The sequence below is a fragment of the Primulina eburnea genome, chromosome 4, assembly GCF_022965805.1.
Source record: "Primulina eburnea isolate SZY01 chromosome 4, ASM2296580v1, whole genome shotgun sequence".
NCBI classification, from domain to species: Eukaryota; Viridiplantae; Streptophyta; class Magnoliopsida; order Lamiales; family Gesneriaceae; genus Primulina; species Primulina eburnea.
In genome coordinates, this window is record NC_133104.1 from 28593278 (window position 1) to 28618692 (window position 25415).

Genomic DNA, 25415 nt, shown 5'->3' on the forward strand with positions numbered 1-25415 from the left:
ATTTATCTCTAATAAAAATACAAATAAAAAAAAGAAAAAAAAAAGAAAGAAAGAGAGAAATATATTGTACAAATTAAATAAATATGTGGTCAAGAAGCATAAACTTAGTCTGATTCCATGATGTAAAAAAAAAAATCAGGAAAAAAAAAATATAATAATAACAACTAGATTTTAAATCAATGGATTTCCTATCTTTTGATTAGTTTGGCTCGTTTGTCTGTCTGCATTCTGTAAACCATTTTCCTGAGCATTTATCTGTATTCCAACTCCATGAGAGAAATCATTCCCATAAACTGAAACACTTATTTACCTGTGAGAATATGGAATTGAGACTCTTATTAGGAATTTCTGAAGGCCATGTACATTTAACTACCTGAAAACAAGCTTTGAATTGATCAGTTCAGATTATTTCATAAATTACAATTATAATGATCTTGATATAACTTTGACAGTTTTCAAATTTAATTTAAACACTTGGATAGTTTAGATTACATTTCTATTTAAATTAATCAATATGTTTTGTGTTGCTATTAACGCTTAAATTGCTAGGGACTAGCAATAAGCTGGTTGGGGAGTGTGATAAATATTAAATATTGTATATTAATTAAATGTTTTATTATATAAATATATAGTTTTTGTTTTATTAAATGTTTAAATATTATATGTTTTATAATAAATTGTATAAAATATAAGTTGTTGTGCAATTATAAGTTTTTACTATTTTTACAGGTTCGATAAAACACGAATAAACTTGGCATTGCAATGGGATTAAGATGATTCTTGGACCTGTAGAAAGTTGATGTTAATATCTACAATATTGATGGAAAGCATGATATAAAAATCTTCTCACAAGTGGGATCAAATTATGCAACAAATAAAGTTACCAAAGGAGTGGAAGTTTTACCATGCTCTAGTATTTTGATCATATCTCTCAAATTACTTGGTCAAATGGTTTGAAAAAATTACCACAACTAGACAACTCAATTATCCACATGTTTCTTTTTATGTGAAGAAGCAAATTCGGAGAGAAAGATTTTCAAAAGTGATGTGTATTAAAATATTAATTTCTTGGAACACCAATGAAGACTTATGTGTAAAAAATAATATTTTATTTGTGGTTGTCTCCCCAAATTTGGCTATAAATAGGGGTGCATTGTAATGTATTGAGATATCCCTCATTCTATGAACAAACATTTGAGTTCATAATATTTCTCTCTATATTTTTCCTTTATTTCTTCATTTAAATATAATTAGCATGTTAATTTCATATTCAAAGTTTTACACTTTGAATAATGAATAGCTAACTTCCTAAAGTTGAGATGATAAGGTGAAACTCTTGGCATGATAATAAGGTTATTAAAAGGTAAGAATCTATGTTTTATATTATTTAATCATTATTTATTGTTTATGTTATATTTATTTCTTTAAGCATTTTTATACCCTACTTATGAGTGGGAGTTTTGATTTATTGTTGTTATATGTTACACTAAATTCTTGGAACCATTTAAATGTTAGTTTGGTATTACCAACCATTTAAAGTGGATGCCTTGATTTATTATATATAAATATATTATAATATTAAATTCTTGGAACCATTTAAATGTTAGTTTGGTTTTACCAACCATTTAACTTGGATTCCTTGATTTACTATATATAAATATATCATAATAATATTTTCTTGGTACCATTTAAATGTTAGTTTGGTTTTACCAACCATTTAAAGTGGGAACCTTGATTTAGTGTTTACAAATATATATATAGCACAATAAATACTTGAACATATTTATAAGTTTTGGTATATATTATATATTTATGAGATAATAATTTATAACATAATATAAATATGATTATTTAATATATGGAAACCATTTTATTAAGTGGATTTCAATATTGTTCATTAATGTTAACTTTATTAAAATACCAAGAGTGGATCCTTTAATCTCAACTACTTAAATTAAAATTTGAACAATTAAAATTTAACCATTAAATATTCAAACAATTAAAATTAAAAAGAAACAAAAACAAAACAAAAAGACATTGTAGTGGACTTGTAATTACCTTAGCTTCCCTGTGGATACGATATTCGGACTCACCGAATTATATTACTTGTGGACAATCTGCTCTTGGGAGTGCAACAATCAAAGTCGCAACAATAGCAGTGCTCCTGTAATTTCTAACGTGTCAAATTTACGTAACATATTAGACAGAATTCATCTAAATATGAATAATGAAGATGATGCAGAACCTAGTGTTAAAGATGCTCAAAATCTAGAACTAGACATTCCTACAGTTGAACCAGCTACACACGCACCAGATATACCAGAACCAGCAGCTAACATTCCTGAACCTGCTATTGCTTTAGTTGAGTAGGATCTAAATCCATCTAATCAGGAAGAAATCCCTCCAACCCTTTTATTTGGAGAAACTATCATCCTCTATCTTTGTTATTGGAAATCCATCAGCTCCTTTGAGAAACAAAAGGCAAATAGTTAATGAATATATACATGCAGCCGTTATTTCTCAGGATGAACCAAAGAAGATTGAAGAAGCACTTCTGGATCCAAGTTGGATTGAAGTTATGCAAGAAGAACTGAATCAATTTACAAGGAATGAAGTTTGGTTTCTTGTACCTAGACCATCTCATCAAGCTGTTATTGGAACCTGGTGGGTATTTAGAAACAAACTAAATGAAGAAGGCATTGTAGTTAGAAATAAAGCAAGACTAAAAGGAATAGACTATGATGAAACCTATGCATCAGTAGCAAGGCTTGAAGCTATCAGATGGATGTGAAAAGTGCCTTCCTAAATGGTCTACTGCAAGAAGAGGTCTACGTCGAACAACCTCCAGATTTTATTGATCATTTCTTACTGCATCATGTATTCAAATTACACAAAGTTCTATATGTTTTGAAACAGGCACCTAGAGCGTGGTATGACACTTTCTCACAATTTCTTGTCAATCATGATTTTACAATCGACACAGTAGACAAGACTTTGTTCACTTTAGTTAAGAATAAACACATTTTGTTAGTACATATTTATGTTGATGACATTATTTTTTGGTCAACTAACCCCAAATTATGTGCAAAGTTTGCTAAGTTAATGCTGGATCAATTTGAAATGAGCATGATGGGAGAATTGAAATTCTTCCTAAGACTGCAGATTAAACAACTTGACACTGGAATTTTCATAAATCAAGCTAAGTATACTAAGGAGCTACTGAAAAGTTTGGCATGGAAGCATGCTCTGCTGCTTCTACTGCAATGAGCTCATCTACTAAACTTGATAAGGATGAAAGTGGAATTTCAGTATAGGTCACTCAGTATCGTGGTCTTACTGGTTCAATGTTATATCTTGCTGCAAGTAGACCTAATATTTTTTTTTGTTGTTTGTATTTGTGCAATATTTCAGTCTAACCCTAAGAAATCACATTATATTGCTGCTAAATGTATTCTGAAATATTTGAAGGGTACTCAAAATGTCGGCCTATGGTATCACAATTACTCTTCTTTCAATCTTATTGGATATTCAGATGCTGACTATGCAGGTTGCAAACTGGACAGAAAGAGCACAAGTGGTTTTTGTCAATTTCTTGGTGATAGGTTGATCTCCTGGTTTAGTAAGAAGCTGACTTCTATAGCTACGTCTACCGCAGAAGAAAAATACATTGCTGCTGGAAGCTGCTGTTCTCAAATACTGTGGATGCAACAACAACGTAAAGACTATGGAGTTCAAGCCTCTGAATCACCTATTTTCTGTGACAATACCAGTGCTATAGCAATCACGCATTATTCAGTACTTCATTCAAGAAAAAAAACATTGATATCTTTCATTAGAGATCATGGTAGAAGAATGAAATTCGTCTGGAATACGTATCTACAGATCAACAAGCAGCAGACATCTTTAAAAAGCCTCTGCCTGAGAATAAGTTTCTTATTTTTGTAATATACTTGGTTTAATTTATTTAACTTGAGTATATCGCTATCATTGCTTCATTAAATTATTATCAGTTATATGTTATTTAACTAACGCCAGTTTGTTTAAGTACATAGACAAATTACTGCAAATTACTGATATTTCATTGCGAATAAAATCGAAACCATGTTACGCGACACAATTCAATTTCTACATAATCTTGCCACTCAGTTATCCAATTATTCAATTCGTGGATTTGATTCCTTGTTAAAGATTTTGCATTGAAGATCTTCTCAAGCTGATGCCATTCTTTCCATAGCATCACATGCATCAGTACTTGATCAAAAGCAAGCTCGGTAACATGATAAACGCTAAACCGCCTTTTGTACTTTCTTGGTACTGCTCTCTAAGTGGCAGTAGGAGTCAAATTAATTTGATGCATATTTTGGAGATCTTGCACCTTAAATCATGAAAACATTATAACCTTCATCCAGACATACTCTTCGATGGTCTTCATCAAAGCTTTCAGATGAGGAAGTGTTTTCGGTATAATTAGGTCATGTGTACTGCTGCAGGCATCCAAATTGCTTGAACTAGACATATTAACTATTGTTATCTGATATTTTTCTTAACTTATTTATAGACAAACTACATTTAATATCAAAAAAGTTGAAGAGACTCAAGTCATTCAAAATGTCTTTGACTTATTCATACTAAGTTTTCTTACTCTTTCTTTTATTTTTTTGCATTAAGTAAAAAGTAGTAGATAAACACAGATATGACAAAATGGAATATTTCATTCATAAAACTAGATGCATTACATTTTCTAATCCATTAAATTTGTTGATATCAGCAATTTGAAGTACTTCAGTAGTACTGAGTACTTCAGTAGGAATCTAACTAAGATCTGCTGGAAACCCCCCTCGCTTCGCATGATCATGTTTGTGAAAGGGATAATTCCGCAGCTTAGTTGTGGGGACCCGGACGCTAATTCATTTTTTGATCATCTTTGGGAATAATTGGATCAATTAAATAAACTGGGTCTAAATTTTTATTTTTATTTTTTTAAATACAAGTGCAGAACATAACAAAATCAGTCTGATATACGTGTCAAAAATAATAGTACAAGTCTTGTACCATTACACTAAAATCAAACTAGGGTTCAACTACTAAACATCAACTGCTGAAACCTATTCTACTTCTAGGTCTGAATCTCCACGCTAAAGTATAATCTCTCATCCTCGTCTTGACCCTGATCATGTCCCACCTGTTGTCATGTACACATACAAACACAACAACAGCCGGATAACTCCGGTGAGAATAATATTCCCAGTATAAACAATGTATACATGCAGTAATATAAAAGCATATAAGAAGGAATAACAATCATCAATAACATGTATCAATCTGAAACATGAAATGATATAAAACTGTAACTCAAACTCATATCTCTGACTCGACTCTGATCTAGACTAGTCTAGGGATCCTGGTCCCCAGACGTTGGCGTATCATATCGAATCTCGGCAATAGAATTTGATCTACTTCTAAGCAACATCGATATAAACCAATCATCCAATGTCTAGGCACCTCTGCTCAAGATTTGACACATCTGCCAATTACTCATTCTCGTAATTTATCTGCTATTCTAAAAATCAATATAATAGTCATATACATTCAAATAATACAACAATATTAAAACAACAACAAACAAGTATGTGGTTTAGGGAAACTCAAGTCGAATCTAACTCGAGTCAATCTCCCGGTTAGCATTGATTTATACCTTTCATTTGTTGGGTTCTGGATTTGTCGAAGTCTTGAATTCAACTCTGTTAGTACTCAATCTGGCAATTATAATATCGAGTAGTACAATATCAATATACCACTCAAATCAACATTGGATATAATCAAAACTCCATCTAATTATGTTTCAATGGCATAACTGCACTATCTCAATATACCCAACAATACAAATATCAATAAATGCCAATCTTAACTCATAATCGATCAAAAAAAATAATCTGATATCAAATCTATATAATCTCAATCAAACCAACTCTGAAAATCATAACAATTTCATACGGTATCTGTTCTTCAATCTGATTTCGAATATACGATGTCTAATATATCAAGAACCCCATATATCAATCATATCTAATTCCTTCAATATCATATTTTCAAATCATATCAAAACGTAATAAAACTTACGTCCGTGTGAAGCCGTTGAGACGAGGATCACAGAAATAAACTCAGATAAAAAATCATACGGTTGGATTTTGCGTGAATGAAATTCTAAGAAGTGAAAAGGCATAAGGATTTTCAACACTCCTTGCGTTCTTCTTTCTGCTGATTGATGTAGGAACGATCGAATTGATACATATATATATATATATATATATATATATATATATATATATACCATGCATGCTCAAAACAAACGTGGCACATTCTTTGCATTGCACGTCTCGCGCATTTGCGCGAGACATTCTGTCTCGGCGCGTGTCTTCTCAACAGCTCGCGCATATGCGCGCACCATTGCCGCGCATATGCGCGAGACCTACTGTCTCAGCTGCACTTGCTCGCGCATATGTGTGCACTCTCTTCGCGCATATGCGCGGGGTCCTCTGCCATGCCCGCGCATATGCGCGTCCTGTCTCTGCGCATATGCGCGAGGTTCTCTGCCTGTCTCGCGCATATGTGCGCATCGGTGCCCCGCATATTCGCGAGACCTTCTGTCCTCGCACACAACAATGCTCATGCTAATCGTGTCTCGGAGTGGTCCTTCTATAATCACATCAATTCATAATCAATAATCTCAGATTAACAGGATAAAAATCTCGGGCATTACATTAGTCCTTCTAATTTAGAACAATCTAACTGATAGTTCAGATTACAGGTCAAGTAATTTCTTCCAAGTCTTCATATCTTGAAAAAGAATGTCTTCAGACATCATCTTACAAGAAGCTGGAAATTGTCCTTGCAACTTTTTTGCTGAATCAGACTCTGGAGAAAACTCCGAGAAAATATTTGCATCATCCATTTGTTGTTATTTTTTATCTGTGTAAATGACTTAGTTTGTGAGTTTGCAGGTATTTCATAGAGCCTCAGAGAAGCTAAAAAGACGGCTAAGCTGTTCACATCCTGCACACGTATATCAAGAGTCACATGTCTTTTCATCAGATCTCGTATCTTTGCGTTTATTAGTTGTATTAATTGAGGGGGAACATTATTTTATTCTGACTATTTCTATTTCGTGCTCTATCATAAGCAGAAGGAGGTTTGTATTTTCGATAAAACAATGTGTTTACTATTTTTATCAAAGTGCTGAAAATATTTCAGTACTTCATAACTTCCAGTAGATATTATCATAAGACGACCAACCGTCTTCCGATTTTCTTTAAGTAACCTCTTGGACAGCCTGCCTATTTTAGTATATTTTAAAAATTTTGGCGTATCAGACACTCTTTGCTTAACCTTTCAAAAACTCAACCGTAAACATACTGACACGTGTCCTTATGTTTCACTGACGGCTGTGCATTTTGAATATTAACCGCCTTTTCGATTCCATTTCACCTTTTACGACTTCAGACTTTTGCTTACTAGCTACTATAGAATCTACCCCAAATTCTTTTTGTTTGCAGAAATGGCTGGAGCTTATACTCTAAATGCTTATCAAGTTAGATTTTCATTAGTCCTAACAATCAAGGACGGAAATCTTGTCAGCATGTTTAAAGACATTGATAAATCTGGTCTCAGAAGGTTTTTGGAAGCACCTGCTGTTATTTACGAGACTGCTCTCTTAGAATTCTATGCCAAAGCAACCGTCGAGGAAGGGAAAATCATCTATTTTCAGGGAGGTGCATCTATTTCCATTGATGCTGTCTTTTTGGGATCGACCATCTTTCTTATGTTCAGGTATCTCTGACTTTTCAGATATTTCTAAGCAGGAGATGTCGGCTGCCCTCGTCACTTTCTTAGCTTTTGGAGAGGAACTCTCTCCCTCCTGCTTCAAGAAGCTTCTGAAAATGGAATTTCAAGTACTTGCCGATATTGGGGCAAAGGCACTATTGGTCAAAGCTGGTGCTTTTGACAGGCTAACTAAGGAGAAGGTACAAGTACTGATGGCCATCACTTCTGGATTTAAGGTGTATTGGAGTGGATTATTGTTTAGAATCTTGAAGGATATGGTTGTGAGGAAGAGTTCTTGTTTTGCGGTTCAGATCAGCAAAATGCTTAAGGATGCTGGTTTTCCTTTCACAACTGAACAGGACGCTTCTTACGTAACAATGACCGATGCTGACAATGTATTTTCTTTAAGGCCAAAGCCAACTGTGGCTGAATTCATTGCTTTGAAGAAGGAGATGGGAGATGCTCAAACTAAGGCTCAAGGACCTCAGAAGAAGATCAAGAGAAAAAGAGTGGTTATCTCCACTGACTCAGATAAAACAGTATCAGAGGAGTCTTTTGCTCCTACTCAGGAATCTCTGCCAGCCACTCCTAGAAAGAAGAAGGCTCACACTATTCTCTGCATCAAGAAAACACCAGCCATCGCTTATTTGGACATTGTCCCTTGGAGACAAGTGTTTACAGAAGCCGCCTCTTCTTTAACCGAATATGTTCTTGTCACTAAGCCAGCACCCACTTCTTCTGCCATCACCTCAACTATTGTTCCGACTTTCACACCTTCGTCTGGAGTCATTATTCTAGAATCAACTGCAGGGTCTTCTGCTTTTAGACTCGTGCTTACTGGTCCCTCTTCAGGCAAAGGGAAAGGAAAACTCGTTGCAGAACCACAATAATTGAACGCCAAATCATCTGTTCATACTGCTGTTGAACTTCACTTAGAAGAAATTGAAAAATCTGCCAGTGAAGACATATCTTTCTTTGATGATTCGCATAAGGTTCGAGTTTTCCAACCAATCACATTCTTCAAGACACCAGGTGCATTTGTAAAATGGTAAAGAATGAAAAAAGGTGTTTGATCTTTACAAAACTGAAATTGTAATTGAAGCAATGAGACGACAAAGTTTCATTCTTGAGCAGCTGAAAGAACAGGAGTTGGAATCAGTTTTAAAGACTCTTCAGTTTAATTTTGATGCTATGATTCCCAATGCTGCTCAGGATCAGAATGTGATCCATATTTTGGTTGATCGATTGAGAGTGATGAATGAGAAACTTCTTGCTCAAGAACAGGCCTTTGGAGAGCATGTAAGGTATTCAGTAGGCTTCGTTCCCATTTTTACTCAGAATAAGCCAGTTGAGGAACGGACCGCAGCTCCACCAGAAGCTAAGGTCTCCAGTACTCCTGCATCACCGAAGCTGCCTACTCAATCATCTTCTCTTATTTATGTTCGGGAATTGGCTTCAGTTGATGAAGTGATTCAATCCATTGCTCTTACTGTCCCTACTGCCCCTGAACCTTCTCAAGCTGATGATGTGGTCGTTTCAGAAGCTCATCCAGCAGAATAACCAACAGAAAGAACAGATGCTGCCTCACTACAGCCAAATTTGGAGATATTTTCTGCAGAACATCAAGTAGAAATGGAAGCTCTGTTGCACATTCCATCTGAATCCATTCCAGCTGGTGCGCAAATGATAACCACCGAAGCTACCCAACCAGAAGAAAGTGCAGCTCCTGATAGATCTTCTGCTTTTGGAGGAACTTCTGCTGAACAGTCCACTACTATTAATATTGCTCCAACCAAAATTATCCCTTCTACTACCTTGATTGTGGGGACCCGGACGCTAATCAAGTTCTTAATCATCGTTGGGACTAATTAATCAATTATAAAACAGGGTCTAAAATTTTTTATTATTATTTTTTTTTAAAATGCGGAACGTAGTGAAATCAACTAATATACAACTCAGTATAAAATAAAGTACAAGTCCTGTATCGTCTACAAATCAGTAAAACTAAGGTTCAACATCTAAATATCAAGTGTCAAAACCCTATATACATCCAAGTCCGAAGTCTCCACTCTATCACGATCTCTCCTCATCTTCTGGACCCTGATCCTGTCCCACCTGTTGTCATGTACACATACAGACAAGACAACAGCCGGATAACTCCGGTGAGAATAAATCCCAGTATAAATCAACGAAACATGCAATCATATAAACAAATATAAAGCATGTAATCAGGTAACAGATATATATATCAAAATCTGAACATAAACAATCATAGACTGTCGACAATGATCGTAACTCTATCATTCAGACTAGACTCAATCCTAGTCTAGGGATCCCGGTTTCCAAATGTGGTATTCCTATATCGAATTCCGTAATAGAAGGAACTCTGTTCCTATTACTCGATATAACCAAATATGGTGTTCCTATATCGAATTCCGTAATAGAAGAATTCCAATCCTATTACTCGATATAACCAAACATCCGGTGTCCTGACCTATACGTCACGGACTGTAGCTCTATCGCTAATAACCCATCTTGAGACATCGTGCAATGTGCCCGTGGCGATCCCGCCACTGTCAGGCACTTCCGTCCCAAGATGTCTACACTATCCTGTGACATCGTGCAATGTGCCCGTGGCGATCCCACCACTATCAGGCACTTCTATCACAAGATTTCCCGTCTGATACCTGTTATCTATAAATCAATAGAACAAGTATATCCATCAAATCAATGCAATATCAATGCAATAAAGTAAAGTATGTGATTTAGGGAAACTCAAGTCTAGACTGACTTAAGTCGATCTCCCAATACCACATTGACTTATACATTTCGTTTATAGTCTCGGTCTAAAGCAATCGAAGTTCTGAACTCAAGACTGTCTCTGTAAATCTGAAACGATATATCAAGAATCATAATATCAATATTTTATTCTCAATTCAAATCTGGATCTGATTAATCTGAATTAACTCAAATTAGCGGCATAACGGCACAATCTCAGTATTCCCGTCAATACCATATCACTAGATATTAATTACAAATCATAACCCATATCCATTACAATTTGTAATCAATCCATAACTCAAATCTATTCAATTCCCAATCAATATAATCAGAAAATCATAATAATTCCAGAATCAGTCCCTTCTTCATTCTGACTTCGATTCTACGGTGTCTAGTATATCAAGAACACTATATATGAAATATATTCAATTCCATCAACATCATAATTTCAAATGATAATAAAACTCAATGAAACTTACGTCCAGTTGTAGCTCCTGACGAGGGGATCTCAAAACTATGCTCGGATTAAAAATCGGATGGCCGGATCTTGCACAACCAATTTTCTAAGATACAAGGAAGCTTGAGGGATTTTATGAAGATGGAGTCTCGAATATCTTGCTGAAATGCTGAACAAAATGGGAGGAATTTCCTTTATAAACATGGTGAAGACAAGTGTCCCACTCAAATCCCATAATTGCACTTTAGTCCCTCAACTTTTCACTATTTGCAAATCGGCCCCTATTCAATCTTTTCCATTCAATTTCAATCCTAAATAAGTTCAAACATCTTGGAATATAATTCAACACTCCATAATTCTCTAATTCAATAATCTCGGTTTAAAATAATATCATTTCTATAATCTCGGACCTTACATTGATTGTCCCTCCTACTGATTCACCGGCTCACATAGCTCATATTGCTGAAATCTCAGAGCGTCTGCTCGCAATATCTCCATCACCAGAGATTGATACACTTTAATATTTGAGTCTGAGATTGATACACTAAGACGGAATATTGAAAGATTCAGAGATAGTGAAACAGCTGTCCTATGATCATGCTGGTGAAGTCAGTGCCACCAATTTCTTCTGTGAACGCGTATCGAAAAAATTCATTAACACGGCAGAATCATTGGCAAGGCTTGAAGTTGAATCCAGCCTCTTCAGGAAAAATGTTTTAACATTTCATGATAACATCATGCTCAGTAAATCTGACATTATTCGAACTGTCTCTGATCATGACTCGTCTCTTCACTCAATCTCAACAAAAGTTGAAGCTATTGATTCGAAACTTGAAACCATAGATGCCAAGATTGAGTCCAAATCTCAATCTCTTCAAGCCCTTAATGATCAAGTTTCGAATCAAGACCCATTTTGGAGATGTTGAATGATGGAATTATCAATATTATTGGCCGAGTGGATGATTTACTCACTCGTTTTGATGCCAAAAAGGGGGAAGGAGTAGGTAGGACAGAAGGAAAAACAGAAGAAGGTAAATCTGAAGGACATCATCATGCAGAATCCTCCTTCAGAAATCAAGATCCTCAGGATGAGGAAACTTTGTTCAGAGACATTGGAACGGATGACTAAAACTCCTTACTGTTTTTTATAAACTCTGTTTAAATGTTTTAATATCTATCAATTATTTGGTTATAATAGCTATCTGCTTTCATATTCATCGTCAATAACTTCAAGGTTTTGGCATCACCGCAAAGGGGGAAATTGATAGACTTAATTTAATTGTGGTGATGAGAATCAAAAACAGTAGGGATAGCAATAAACAGATGACTAGATAAAAGCAGAAGCTATTGTGTCTCTTTATCAGAAACAGTACCTTTGATAGTACTCAACGACTTAGAAAAACTAAGCAGAACTTGGCTTAAACTAGTTCAGTAATTAACGGCTTTTATTTGACCGTTTCAATCTTAAATGTTATCGTTACTTTACTTAGTACTAGTATTAATTGCACCATTAATGATGTACGCAGTCATTTAATATGTCTTACCAATTTTGGTATAAAGCAAAGACTGATTATTCTGAAAGCTTTATGCAGGATCTTTTTTAGGAAATAAAGTTGTTTCTATCAGAAGTCAAAGGAGTCGTTTTTTATTATAGACGTTGGATTCAAGTTTTCTATATATATGGATCAAACCCATATAGAAAACGACACACTGATTATTTTCAAGGAACGCATTATCTACCCAATGTTATTGTGAGCAACCACGAACCAATCATTATCTTCTAGCTCAACTTACAAAAAATCAGTACACGCTTCATAATATACATCTGATATTCTGAGATCACTTTGTAATGTTGTTTCTTCACCTTTTCAAGCTAAAAGTTTTTACTATATCTTTGAGAATAGTTCGTAATCTGGAAAAGAGTATTTTCCAGAACTTTGTTGTATTGAATTATATTGTGTTGAGATACTAAGAGTTTCAGTAGGCAAAGGATAAGCCCTGCTGAAGTGGGTGTGTAATGTAAAATTCAAAAGTCTTTTAGTGATACCTTCGGAAACAGAAGAAGTGGAGACGTAGAAAATTTCATCTTCGAACTTCCATAAAAAACCATTGTGTACTCCCTACTGTTTACTATTTTCACCTTACTCTATTGGATCGTTTATGCACTTATTAGTGTTATCTGCTGGACTTACATTCGAACAAGATTAGCTACAATATCTAACATGATTCTAGCACCTTTACAAAAACTATCAGTAAAGGAAAGAGTTTGTTCACCCCCACTCTAAACTCTATATCGATCCCAACGAAATCATGTCACAATATCATTTAATAATTTAATCATATATTTAATCATATAATAAATATCATGCTAGAATTTAAAAGAAAATAAATAAAACAATTAAGAAATTACAATAATTTTCATGCATGCGGTAGAGATAAGTTGATTTTTCGGATGTTACAACTGGGAGCCAAGGGAAGAGTGGAGGCTGCTGCTAGAAGATTGAAGACCCAAGTTGATCAAGTTTTTGGGAAATATTTTGCACAATTCCGGGGACGGAATCAGCACTTCAAAATCTTGTTCTAAGTTCTTCTCGCTTTTGTTTTTCATTTGATATGTCTTGTTTTAGAACCATGTTATGTTGTTTTGCTTGTGTTATTATGAACTAATTTTTATTTCTAGAGGAAAAATGGAACAAACTAGAAACCATGTGTTGAAATTTATGAACTAAGCTATTTAAGTTCTTCATATTGTTCTAATCTTAATGCTTTCAATTTATTGGTCATAATTTGAATGATTTATATGTTTACAAATTATCACTCGGAAGAGGAAATTTTAAACAAGAAAAGGGAAAAATACGTCAATGGTATTTATAGAGTTTGGAAGGGCCTATAATGCTATCGAAGCCCATAGAGAATCTAGTGCTTGATGTGTTATTGAATTGTAGATTGTTGATGGGGATGTCACAATACATTTTTAGATAATTAACTTCTAATTATCACTCGGGCGAGGGAGTAGATAATTATAGGATTATTGGCTAATGAATAAGAAGGATTTTTATAACATAGCTACAAGAAATTACACATGGTTTACGGTTGCGTGAAATCGGATCTCTACATCTTTTATTTCATTGTTATTTGCAAAAATTTGGTGTTACATTTAAATCCATTTTCAATTAAGTTATTCTTGCAAACAAATCTTTTAATTGATTATTCTAAATAAAGTCAAGACTATTTTAATCACACGAACTGATATACGTTTATATACACACTCTTCGTGGGATTGACACTTGTACTCAAAAATACATTTTACTATAACTTTATGTCGTGCACTTACGAGCAATCAAGAAAACACGCAACAAGAGACATGCCTTGTTTATTCAAAAAGTTGTCTCCCAACTCTTCACCTCCTCATGCATGTGTTTAGGTCAAAAAACATGCACAAGGCCCATGGACTAATATTTGACAATCCAAACACATTTGAGATCAATCAATTAATTAAATCTCACTTGAACTCATTCAAGCACACTAATAATTTTTCAACATAATTTCCATTTGGGATCTACAAGACCCAATGGTCTTTAATTAATTCAACACTTGAATTAATTTAATTATTTGTACTCTACTAGATCCACTAGTGTTTAATTAATTCGACTTTTGAATTAATATAATTATGAAAATGTTTATGAAAATCACAATTTCCAAATACATTATTTATTTGGGCCAACTTTTAATCTAGGAACCCTTCAACAAATTAAAAGTTACATTCCTCATTATACTATTATAGAAGTCATACTTCTATTTTTCTTTGCGCTTTTAAACTCTTTTATAAGCCTTTCAACAAGTTGAACTATTTTTATTCTCAGTGGAAACTAGAAAGTTAGCATTTGTGTGACCCTCAATGGTTCAATGATACAACTAGAAGTTGGTTCACATATCAATGTGATTCTTGACTATATATGTCTCATCTCCATTCTTATTTATCAACTCCTTGATAATAAGAACGTCAGAACTCAAGTCTGGTAGTACCCAACCAATCATGTTAAACGCCTAGCAGCATCGCTTATATGATTCCTTAGGTATCAAATGATAGTGCCTACAAGAACCATTCCATTATGGTTAGCGTACAATATGGTCCCTTCATCTTATATATCTCGACCGATTCGACAATTATTGGTATATCGAGAGTTGTTAAAGAATCAATATTATGTATCATGTCGTAGTTTTATCGTTGGTGTAATTTAAAAAACCCCTTTCTTAATTACCACCTACACTCTAATCAGAAATATCAAACTACATACACATGAGGTCACATAGGATATCCATACCCGAAGATAAGCGGTGAATCCCCGACTACAATTCATTGAATCATATATATTTCGACAAAGCACCCAACCTTGCCACCTGATGACTCCATATGAGTCCGTAAAGTCAAAGTGCAATCCTAGTATATATAGTTAGAATGTTGTCTCGATCATAAGGACTAATGTTGTACAACCATAAACTAGGACGTTTCCACTCGATAAGTGAGAACCACTTGGAAAGTCCTTTATGGAGGGTTGTTCATTGCACTCTACAAAGAGCACCTATCTGCATGCTCGGACATCACAATGTCCCTTACCAATGAAACATGGTACTCACATTGCAGATACTAGTCTCAAACTCGAGAGTTCTTTATCCTTCTTAACGGCGGCTGAATCGATTAGGAACTGTTTATAATATACAGTATTCCAAATATGAGTTTCATGATACTCATCATACGAGCATCTCATATTCTTTCTACTATTTGTATATTCAAATACTTTATATATGCAACAAGCACGGACATACAAATAAAGATGTGCAAAAAAAATAATTTCAAATATTATTAAAATTAAGATTGTTTATACATAGAGTTTCAATGTGAACACTCGGCCAACACTTGGCTCGACGAGCACCTACTCTAACATCTAAGACCCTTGGACTCTCCTCATTTAAACAAATGTCACATTCTTATATATCATTAATGCTTAGTTAATACTAGCGTATAAAACTTAATAAGTTATCCCATGATAATGTTGAACTAACTCTAATAAATAAACTTCACTTATAATCAATATAATTCTAGAATCCCAATATTAAGATTTTAGATTTCTTGCGCAACAAAAATTTTAATATTTGTTCATGGGTAACCTATGTTGAACACAACTAATTCCCTTAGTTTTAATTTCACCAAAAATTTCCATATATCATAAACTTGAAATTCAAGCTTAACCCAAGTTGTAATAGATAGTATAACTCCAACACACAAATCCACTTAGTCTCAAGTTTCTTAATGACTATAAAAAATTTCTCAAATCAAAATGTCTACCTCAATTCTTACATGTGTCTATCAAGTAACATAACCATCAATCATACCCAAATTTCTAGAAAAATTACATTCCAAAAAAGGTATAGTCCTAACTGTTAAGATCGTGACTAAAACTTATGACACATCAAATTTAAGTTCCCAAAAATTTGATAACTCAATTTATATTCTTGTAACTTAACTAACTGAGATCAACTTTACCTTAATTTTCATCACTTTAAATTTTTAATTTGTCACAACATTATTTCACTAACGCTTACATTTTCAAGCACAAGATTGATTCATCCTAAAATGTCTTTGATTAACATTTCTTATAACATGATAACCCAGATATTTCAAGGTTCTAAATCTCCCTTCGAGCCTAAATCATCGAAATTTCCTCTCAATTAAACTATTTGATTCTCACTTATTGCTAAATAAGTCCTCAAATTTCTTAACAATTGCAAATTTAATTCCCAATTTCATCGAAAATTATCCAATTGGTCCTTATTTACGAAAGTTCTACAATTATCCACAAGTTCTTTGTAATATCCCAACCTTTTTATCATTCTATTGTCAATGATGTATTCTTTGGGTTGGTGTTTTGGATTTATGGTTATTGTGATGGTTATTATATATTCATGGTTATTGTTGTATCGTATTGTTAGTTTTTATGGCTGTGAAGGTATAATGGTGGGATTTGATTGATGGTTTGATGGATTATATTTTGATCATGTATTTGGATGTTTAGTTGCATTGGTATTGCATGGCATGGCATTGGTGATGATTTTTTGGTGCAGGGTCAGCGCTGCTGGTGTCCTTGGGCGCAGGTGGCTGCGCTGAAGCACCAAGAAGGTGGCGCCTCGATGCTACTCAGGGCGATAGTGCTTTTTGAAATTGCGATTTTGAGGGATTGAATGGCTTGTATATAGAATTGTCTAGAGACTTCTAACATTTCCTTCTCGTTCCTTAATTTTTCTATCGGTTCAAGCTCTTCTTTCTCAAGGTTTTCTGTCCAAAATCTCTCCACTTCAAGTTCAAGGGTTCTGGGAGAATTCTTAGTTTCTTCTACTAAATTTCCAAGCTCCAAGGTAAGGATTATATATTCTTGAGTTTAGAGGGTTTGAAGAATTGAAGGTTTTAGTCGGTTTGGTTGATTCTTATGGTTAATGGTGATAATTAATGGTTGATTGTATGGATTATGTTGTAGGAATCCCTTTGAGATCATCTAATCAAACAATTGATCATTGGGTTGTAAGTAGAGTTTCTTCCTTCTTTACCCACATGATATATATGTACAAAAGCCATGTTTATTGATATCTAGCTCCTTCCATTGCTATGTTGTTGATATATTTGTTGTTATATATTCACTGATCAAGGAATACCATTGCATTTATTGATAAAAGAGCTAGTAAACCATTGTTGCCTACCAAGTGTTTGTTCAATTTCCTCAATGAAGTTTCTATTGACTAAAATAAAGGATTGATAGTATTCATATACATGTCATTCGCCAATTTCATGATAAAGGATTATCTCTTATAGTTTTGATATTTATATAAAAGATATACTTATTACATGGTCACAGGTCACAGGACATCAATTCATTTCTTTAACTCATGCCAAGTAATACTATCTATATTGCTTTGATATCTATTGTTCATTGAAGATGATATTATATAATTTTCCTTGCCATGGCCATGTTATTCAAGCCAAGCTTATGTATATGTATTAGTTATTGCAGCTTTCTACTTACTGAGTTATAAACTCATTCCAGTTAATATCATGTGATGCAGGTGATAAGATAGATTGGAATGGATTGTCAAAGGCGGAAGAATTCATATGGCATGATAAGGGAAAAACTTTTGTTATGGAACACTTATTTTGGGATAGTGAACATTAATAACCATATGTTTCATGTGTTTTGTAAAAATGAATCAGACATATTTGTTGTGGATTTTGAAATTACGTTTATGATAGTTTTGGGAATCATTATGATTAAAAGTTTTTTAATTTTCCCTTTAAAATGTAATGCTTCCGCATATGTTATTTATTTAAATGTTATTGTCATGGGAGTGGGGTGTTTCATTCTTGGCGTTCCCAATTCCATTCTATATGTTCCTCGTAACATAAAGTTCAATAATTTTAAGCTTATTAATCCTAAACTAAATTCCCGTAACCAAATCTTAAGTTTCCATCAATACATAAAATCTCAAGTTATACATTTTTATACTTCTAAAGATTGTTGTGGTTTTCGAATCATTATTGCTTATTTTAAATCCTCAAAAATTAATCCAACTAATAACCAAGAACCATCAACATTTTCTTATAAAACTTACATGCCAAAAAAAGCATTTATAATTTCAAGATTAACTTAAGACACATAAGCAGAACAACAGTATTACTAACCCAAAAAATAATAATGTAGTCAAATCATTTTCAACCACCCTCGCCCAATATTCGAATTCTAGACGTAACCAACATGCAATCCGATCTAGTTTTTAAAACATTTAATCTCCAAAATATATAAACATCTCAACATTTACTGTAAACATATATCATTTAACATACAGGTGATAACATTAAAAGCATTTAAAACATGTAAACTTACAGACCCGAGACTTGAAGACTGAGCTGGATAAGCGGTAAGTGGAACAACCCTATACAGGACCCTTGCTCTGATACCAACTGAAACGTCTGGTCATTTTTAAATAATAATGAACACTTTTTTTTAAAAAAAATGAAATGGCCGAAACCATGCCTACATAAATCCATAAAATTTGAAACATGCATTTTGTGAAATTATCCCACAGCTGAATTGTAAGGCCCGAGATTAAATCACTTTTATCCGAGATTATTTATGTGACACCCTAAAAACAAAGGTGCATAAATGTATTTTTATTAGTATAAATTTTATTATTTTCACTTTTAAAATTTTATCACATTATTTTTCGGTACAAATTTTATTTGTCCAAAGTGTCTAGAAATACATTAAAATACATCACAATACACTTAAAAATTCATCAAACACTATGAGGTGCTTATTCCAGAATCCAATAACCAAAATATAATAAAATATAATAAAATATTATAACTAAACTCAACATATATGTTAAGTAATTAATTATAATAATTATTAAGTTCAATATAAGATAATTAGGTTCAATAATTAGATACACGAAAACTAAACTCAACATATATGTTAAGTAATTAATTATAATAATTATTAAGTTCAATATAAGATAATTAGGTTCAATAATTAGATACACGAATATAATAATATTAAGTTTGGATAAACATGAGATTTTTTCTATTTAATAAATAAATAAATAATTAAAAATAGTAAAATAATAATAAAATAATCTTGAAATTCAGCTATAAATAGCTGAACCATTTCCTCCCTTTCCACAAGACCAGCCGAGAGAAAAGAAAGGAAAGGAAGGAAGAAAGAGAGAGGAGGAAAGAAAAGGGAGAGAAAAAGGAAGAAAAAAATAGAAGGAAAAGCTATACACTTCCCGAAAAATCCCGATAAAGCACCAACTATTCACCTCATATCATAAAACAATATAACGCTGGAGGTGACGCAAAAGGATCGCTCAAAATCCAGAAAAATCAAACAAAGATATTCCGCAAATCGGCAACGGTATACCGTATTCAAGCTAGGTACTTTTCGCTTATTTTTCTTATAGTTACACACCAAACTAGAGGTCGACTTTAATAACAAAGTTGTACCTCTTGTTGCATAGATGAAGTACATATCGTGTGTCGTCCCAAAATATTAACGGAACTGAGATTTCCGGAATGCCGGAGTACCTCAGTTAACCATACGACGATATTTAAATCTGGTATCGATCGGTTAGGAATTTGACAAAACTTTCAACTAAAGAATTAAAGATCATGAAAAGTTACATATCCTGGAAAAAAGCCGGCCGCGCGTGGCCGCCGGACGGCCAGCCACGCGCCGGCACAGTAGGCGCGTGTATCACATGCGCCGCCGGAACGGCGAATTTCCGGCGGCCGAACTGTTCTGGTATTATTTCCGACTTTTTGGCCAACTTTCGTAATATTTGGATATACCTTCTAATTAATATGAATTTTTGAAACTTAATTAAAATCCACCGGATTCAATTTTGAACAAAAAAATAATCTGAAAATGATCAAATAGTTACTTAAAAACTCTAACATATAAATATCATTCATAATATATTTTTAGGACTTGCTCCAGGAACTCGGAGTATTAATCAAGCCTAAATTGTAAGTTATCAGGTGAGGAAATTACTATTCATTCTTCTATTAAAGCCCTTGGCATTTGGCCCGGAAATTTCAATAGTATTTATTTAATGTTCAAATATCATCCACTGTTCATTTCAATTACTGATATATTTTCTTGCATATTTATGAATGGATTGATATATCATGAATGAATGAATGAATGAATGGAGTCATGGACAACGGATTTCGGTCCGGAAATTGAGTCCACTGGACAACGTGGCTTCGGCCCGGAAAATGAGTCCAATGAACAACGGGTCAAAAGTCCCGAGTATATGGTTCATCTGAACAACGCGCACCGAATATTTCGGTCCGGAGAATGGTTCACCCGGCTCGTAAAAAGGGCTCAATTAGAGCCACCAATGTTAATTTATGGAATTTTCATTTATCTATTATTTCATTGCATATCATTCATAATATCTAAATTTTTATGCCTATTATTTCATGTATAATTATGATGAAGTGTTATTTAAAAACCATATATTGATTTAAACTCACTAAGTCCTCAAAGACTTAACCCTCTGTTTCTTTTCGTCTATTGTAATTTCCAGACACAGGAACCCCCGAATTGGAACAAGAGGAAAATAACTGAAGTTGAAATAAGAGCATTTGAATGTTGAGATGATCTGTTTATAAATGAATGTCAAACTACCGCTGTAACATAATTGTACATATGAATGTTAGACTTCCGCTGTAAAATAATTGTACATATTTGAAATAAAAATGTAAATATTTGTAGATAATCCTTAAATTATTATAAAAAATATTCAAATTTTTATCTACAATATCTTTCTAATAATAATAATGGTAAAAATAAAAATAGAAGTTCAATAAAGAAATATTGAAGGTGAATGTGGCACCTAGTAAGGGAATAATTATGAATTCCTAAACCGGGCGCCACAGAGGTGGTATCAGAGCCCAGGTTTCTTAGAGCCTAGGTTTCTTAGAGCCTAGAGTCTAAAGACAGGAGCCTTAAGTTTATTATAATATCATACATTAATTTTTATATTTTCCTCATAATTGAAATGTCTCTTTTCAGGATGACTCAGTTTGCTTGGGTATTGTAAATATTTGAAACATGTCTTGTTTATAGATAAAACTGACTGTTTCCCCTCTGACATAACTGTGTACATTCATTGCAAGATATGTTCATATTTTATATTTAGAATGAAGTCTTCACAAAATAGTACTCAAGCCAGAATCAGACAAGACATCCCCCCTCAAGATGACCACAACTCGGCAACGGGTGGAAATTCCAGAAACGCTCAACACGATCCCCCCCAAGAACAAAACATACAAAATATGTTTGAAATAATGCATCAATTTGTGCAGTTTAGTCAGCAAAATCAGCAACGACCTCATGATCAAGCTCAAGAACATCACCTTGAGGCGAATGATAGAGCTCTTGAGAGATTTTTGAGATTCAAACCGCCAAAGTTTGAAGGAAAACCAGATGCTTATCAAGCAGAATCTTGGTTAAGCAAAATCAATAAAATATTCTCTATTCTCAATTACTCTGAAGAACAAAAGGTGAACTTTTCCACTTACTTATTTGACGAAGCAACTCATAACTGGTGGCGTATAGTGGAACATAGGTGGACAAATAATCACACCCCAAAAACGTGGGAAAATTTTCTGCAAGAGTTCGAAGGTAAATATATAACTCAAGTTATATTAAATACCCGAGAACGTGAATTTATGGATTTAGTCCAAGGTGACATGACCGTAGCTCAATATGAGACAGAATTCCACCGTCTTATACATTATGCACCACATTACATGGAAGATGAGGTAAGAAAAAGGAAAAAATTTGTCCAAGTATTAAAGCTCGATATTCGTTGGGCAACACTGTCCACAGAAGTTACCAGTTATGTTTCTGCTGTTAATCAAGCCTTACGAGTGGAAGAAGACATCAAGACACTTCTTAAAAAAGAGGAAGAAGAAAAGAAAATCGGGAAGCCCAACCTTTTTGAGGATAACCGGAAAAGAAAATTTGAAAAGAGACCACAATCAGTCAGGCAAGGAGAAGCTGTCAAAGGAAAAGTTCCAAGAAACAACAATAAAAAGTGTGGATATTGTGGATTACCAAATCATGAAGAAGAAAAATGCTGGAGAAAAGGTGGGAAATGTCTTATTTGCGGAAGTGAGCAACACCGTATTCAAGATTGTCCAAAAAGAACGCAAAAGACTCAACCCATAACAAAGCCAAAGATACCTGCTCGAGCCTATGCCCTCCTAGGAAACCAAGAGGAGGAAGTTGACCCCACTGCAGTCGTAGAAGGTACTGTTACCATATTATCCAATTCTGCAAAAACTTTATTTGATCCAGGAGCTACTCATTCTTTTATCTCAAAAGTTTTTGTGCATAAATTACCACTGTTACCGGAGCAGCTACCATATAGCTTCGAAATTAACTCACCTTTAGGGACAACAATGATTACTGAAATCATTTACAAAAACTGTCCCTTAAACTTCCAAGAAAAAAGAATATCTAGCAGATTTGATTGAATTACCAATCAAGAACTATGATATTATTCTTGGAATGGACTGGTTATTTAGACACCAAGCCCAGCTCAATTGCTACACAAAAGAAGTTTATCTTCAAACTTCTCATCCAATCATTTCGAAACCTAACCATACCATGGGAATAGTATCAACAGCAGAAGCTAGGGCTATACTAAAAGACACTGGACAAGGATTTCTAGCTTATTTGATAAATAAGCCAAAAGATCAACTCAAGATCTCAGAAATCTCAGTTGTACAAGAATTCCCAGAGGTTTTTCCTGAAGAGATCAATACTTTACCTCCTCAGAGAGACGTAGAGTTTTCCATTGATCTAATACCTGGAGCACAACCCAGATCTAAAACTCCATACAGAATGGCACCTTCAGAGTTAAAAGAATTAAAACTTCAATTACAAAAGCTCATGGACAAGAAGTACGTCCGGCCTAGTACATCACCATGGGGTGCTCCTGTATTATTTGTCAAAAAGAAAGATGGAACTCTAAGGATGTGCATTGATTATCGAGAACTTAACAACGTTACATCAAAAACAAATATCCTCTCCCCCATATCGAAGAATTGTTTGATGTTTTACAAGGATCTCAAGTATATTCAAAACTTGATTTGCGGCAAGGATATTACCAATTGAGGATTAAGGAGGACGACATATCCAAAACGGCTTTTAATACTCGTTATGGACACTACGAGTTTGTGGTAATGCCATTCGGATTAACCAACGCCCCTGCAGCTTTCATGGATATGATGCATCGAATATTTCAACCATTCTTGGACAAATTCGTTGTCATATTCATAGATGACATTTTGATATTTTCAAGAAGTCATGAGGAACATGCACAACATCTACGATTGATTCTCAAAACTTTGAAAGAGCATCAATTGTATGCCAAATTCAATAAGTGTGAATTTTGGCTAGAAAAAGTGTCATTTCTTGGCCACTTTATCTCTAAGAAAGGACTGGAAGTAGATCCTGCAAAAATAGAAGACATATCTCGTTGGAAACAACCAATCAACATCACAGAAATTAGAAGTTTTCTCGGCTTAGCAGGATATTACCGAAGATTTATTAAAGATTTTGCGAAAATTGTTGTTCCCCTGACACAGCTAACTCGCAAAGACAACCCTTTCTTGTGGAATGATGAGTGTGAGAAATTTTTTTGCAAATTAAAAGAAATGCTTACCAGTATTAGCTTTACCAGAAGGAACAGAAGGATTTGTGGTTTACACAGATGCCTCAAAAGAAGGCTTTGGATATGTACTGATGCAAAACGATAAAGTTATTGCATATGCATCTAGAAAATTTAAGAATTACGAGTTAAATTATCCCACTCATGATCTGGAATTAGGAGCAATAGTGTTTGCATTAGCAAAATGGAGACACTATTTGTACGGTTCCAAATTTGATATTTATACAGACCACAAAAGCCTAAAGTATTTATGAGGCAAAGAAGATGGATTGAATTTTTGGAAGACTACGATTGTTCCATTCTTTATCAATCAGGTAAAGCTAATGTAGTGGCTGATGCTTTAAGTAGAAAGATTAGCATGGCTTGTTTGGGAATGAAAGAAGAAAGAGAATGCGTACACATCCATTCTCGTGGGCACTTGGCCGGATTGAGAATCGAACCTGAATTTCATACCAGAATTAAGCAAAATCAAGAATTAGACCAAGAAGTTTCTAAACTCCGTACTGATACCAATTTCGTCACCAATTCACAAGGAATGCTATGCTAACATGACCGTGTTTGTGTGCCTAGCTCAATGAAAAAAGAAATAATGGAAAAATCACATCAGTCTCGGATCAGCATTCATCCAGGAGGATCTAAGATGTACCAAGAGATTAAAAAACACTTCTGGTGGAAAGGAATGAAACGAGATATTGCAGATTTCATTTCACAATGCCTATATTGCCAAATGATAAAGGCTGAACATCAAAGACCAGCAGGTCTTTTGCAACCACTTCCTATACCAGAATGGAAATGGGATCAAATAACTATGGACATTGTGATCGGATTACCCCAGCTCCAAGGAGGTTTTAATAGCATATGGGTAATCGTTGATCACTTGACCAAGTCAGCACATTTCATACCCATAAGTCACAAATATGGGGTAGAAAAACTGGCTGAACTCTATCAGAAGGAAATTATACGGTTACATGGTATTCCCACTACCATAGTATATGATATAGATCCGAAGTTTACAAAAAACTTCAGAAATGCCTTGGTACCAAATTAATTTTTAGCACAG

General features: G+C 34.1%; 1 protein-coding gene across 1 annotated transcript; it reads left to right on the top strand.

Annotated features, from left to right (window-relative positions):
• Positions 1-21962: 21962 nt before the first annotated feature.
• On the top strand, positions 21963-23156 carry LOC140830170 (uncharacterized). Its single transcript, XM_073193455.1, has one exon. It carries the CDS (start codon positions 21963-21965, stop codon positions 23154-23156), a length of 1194 nt encoding a protein of 397 aa, XP_073049556.1.
• Positions 23157-25415: the final 2259 nt, after the last annotated feature.

Excerpts from the sequence above, each read along its gene's own strand:
- LOC140830170 (XM_073193455.1), top strand. The coding sequence starts at position 21,963 with ATGCATCAATTTGTGCAGTTTAGTCAGCAAAATCAGCAACGACCTCAT.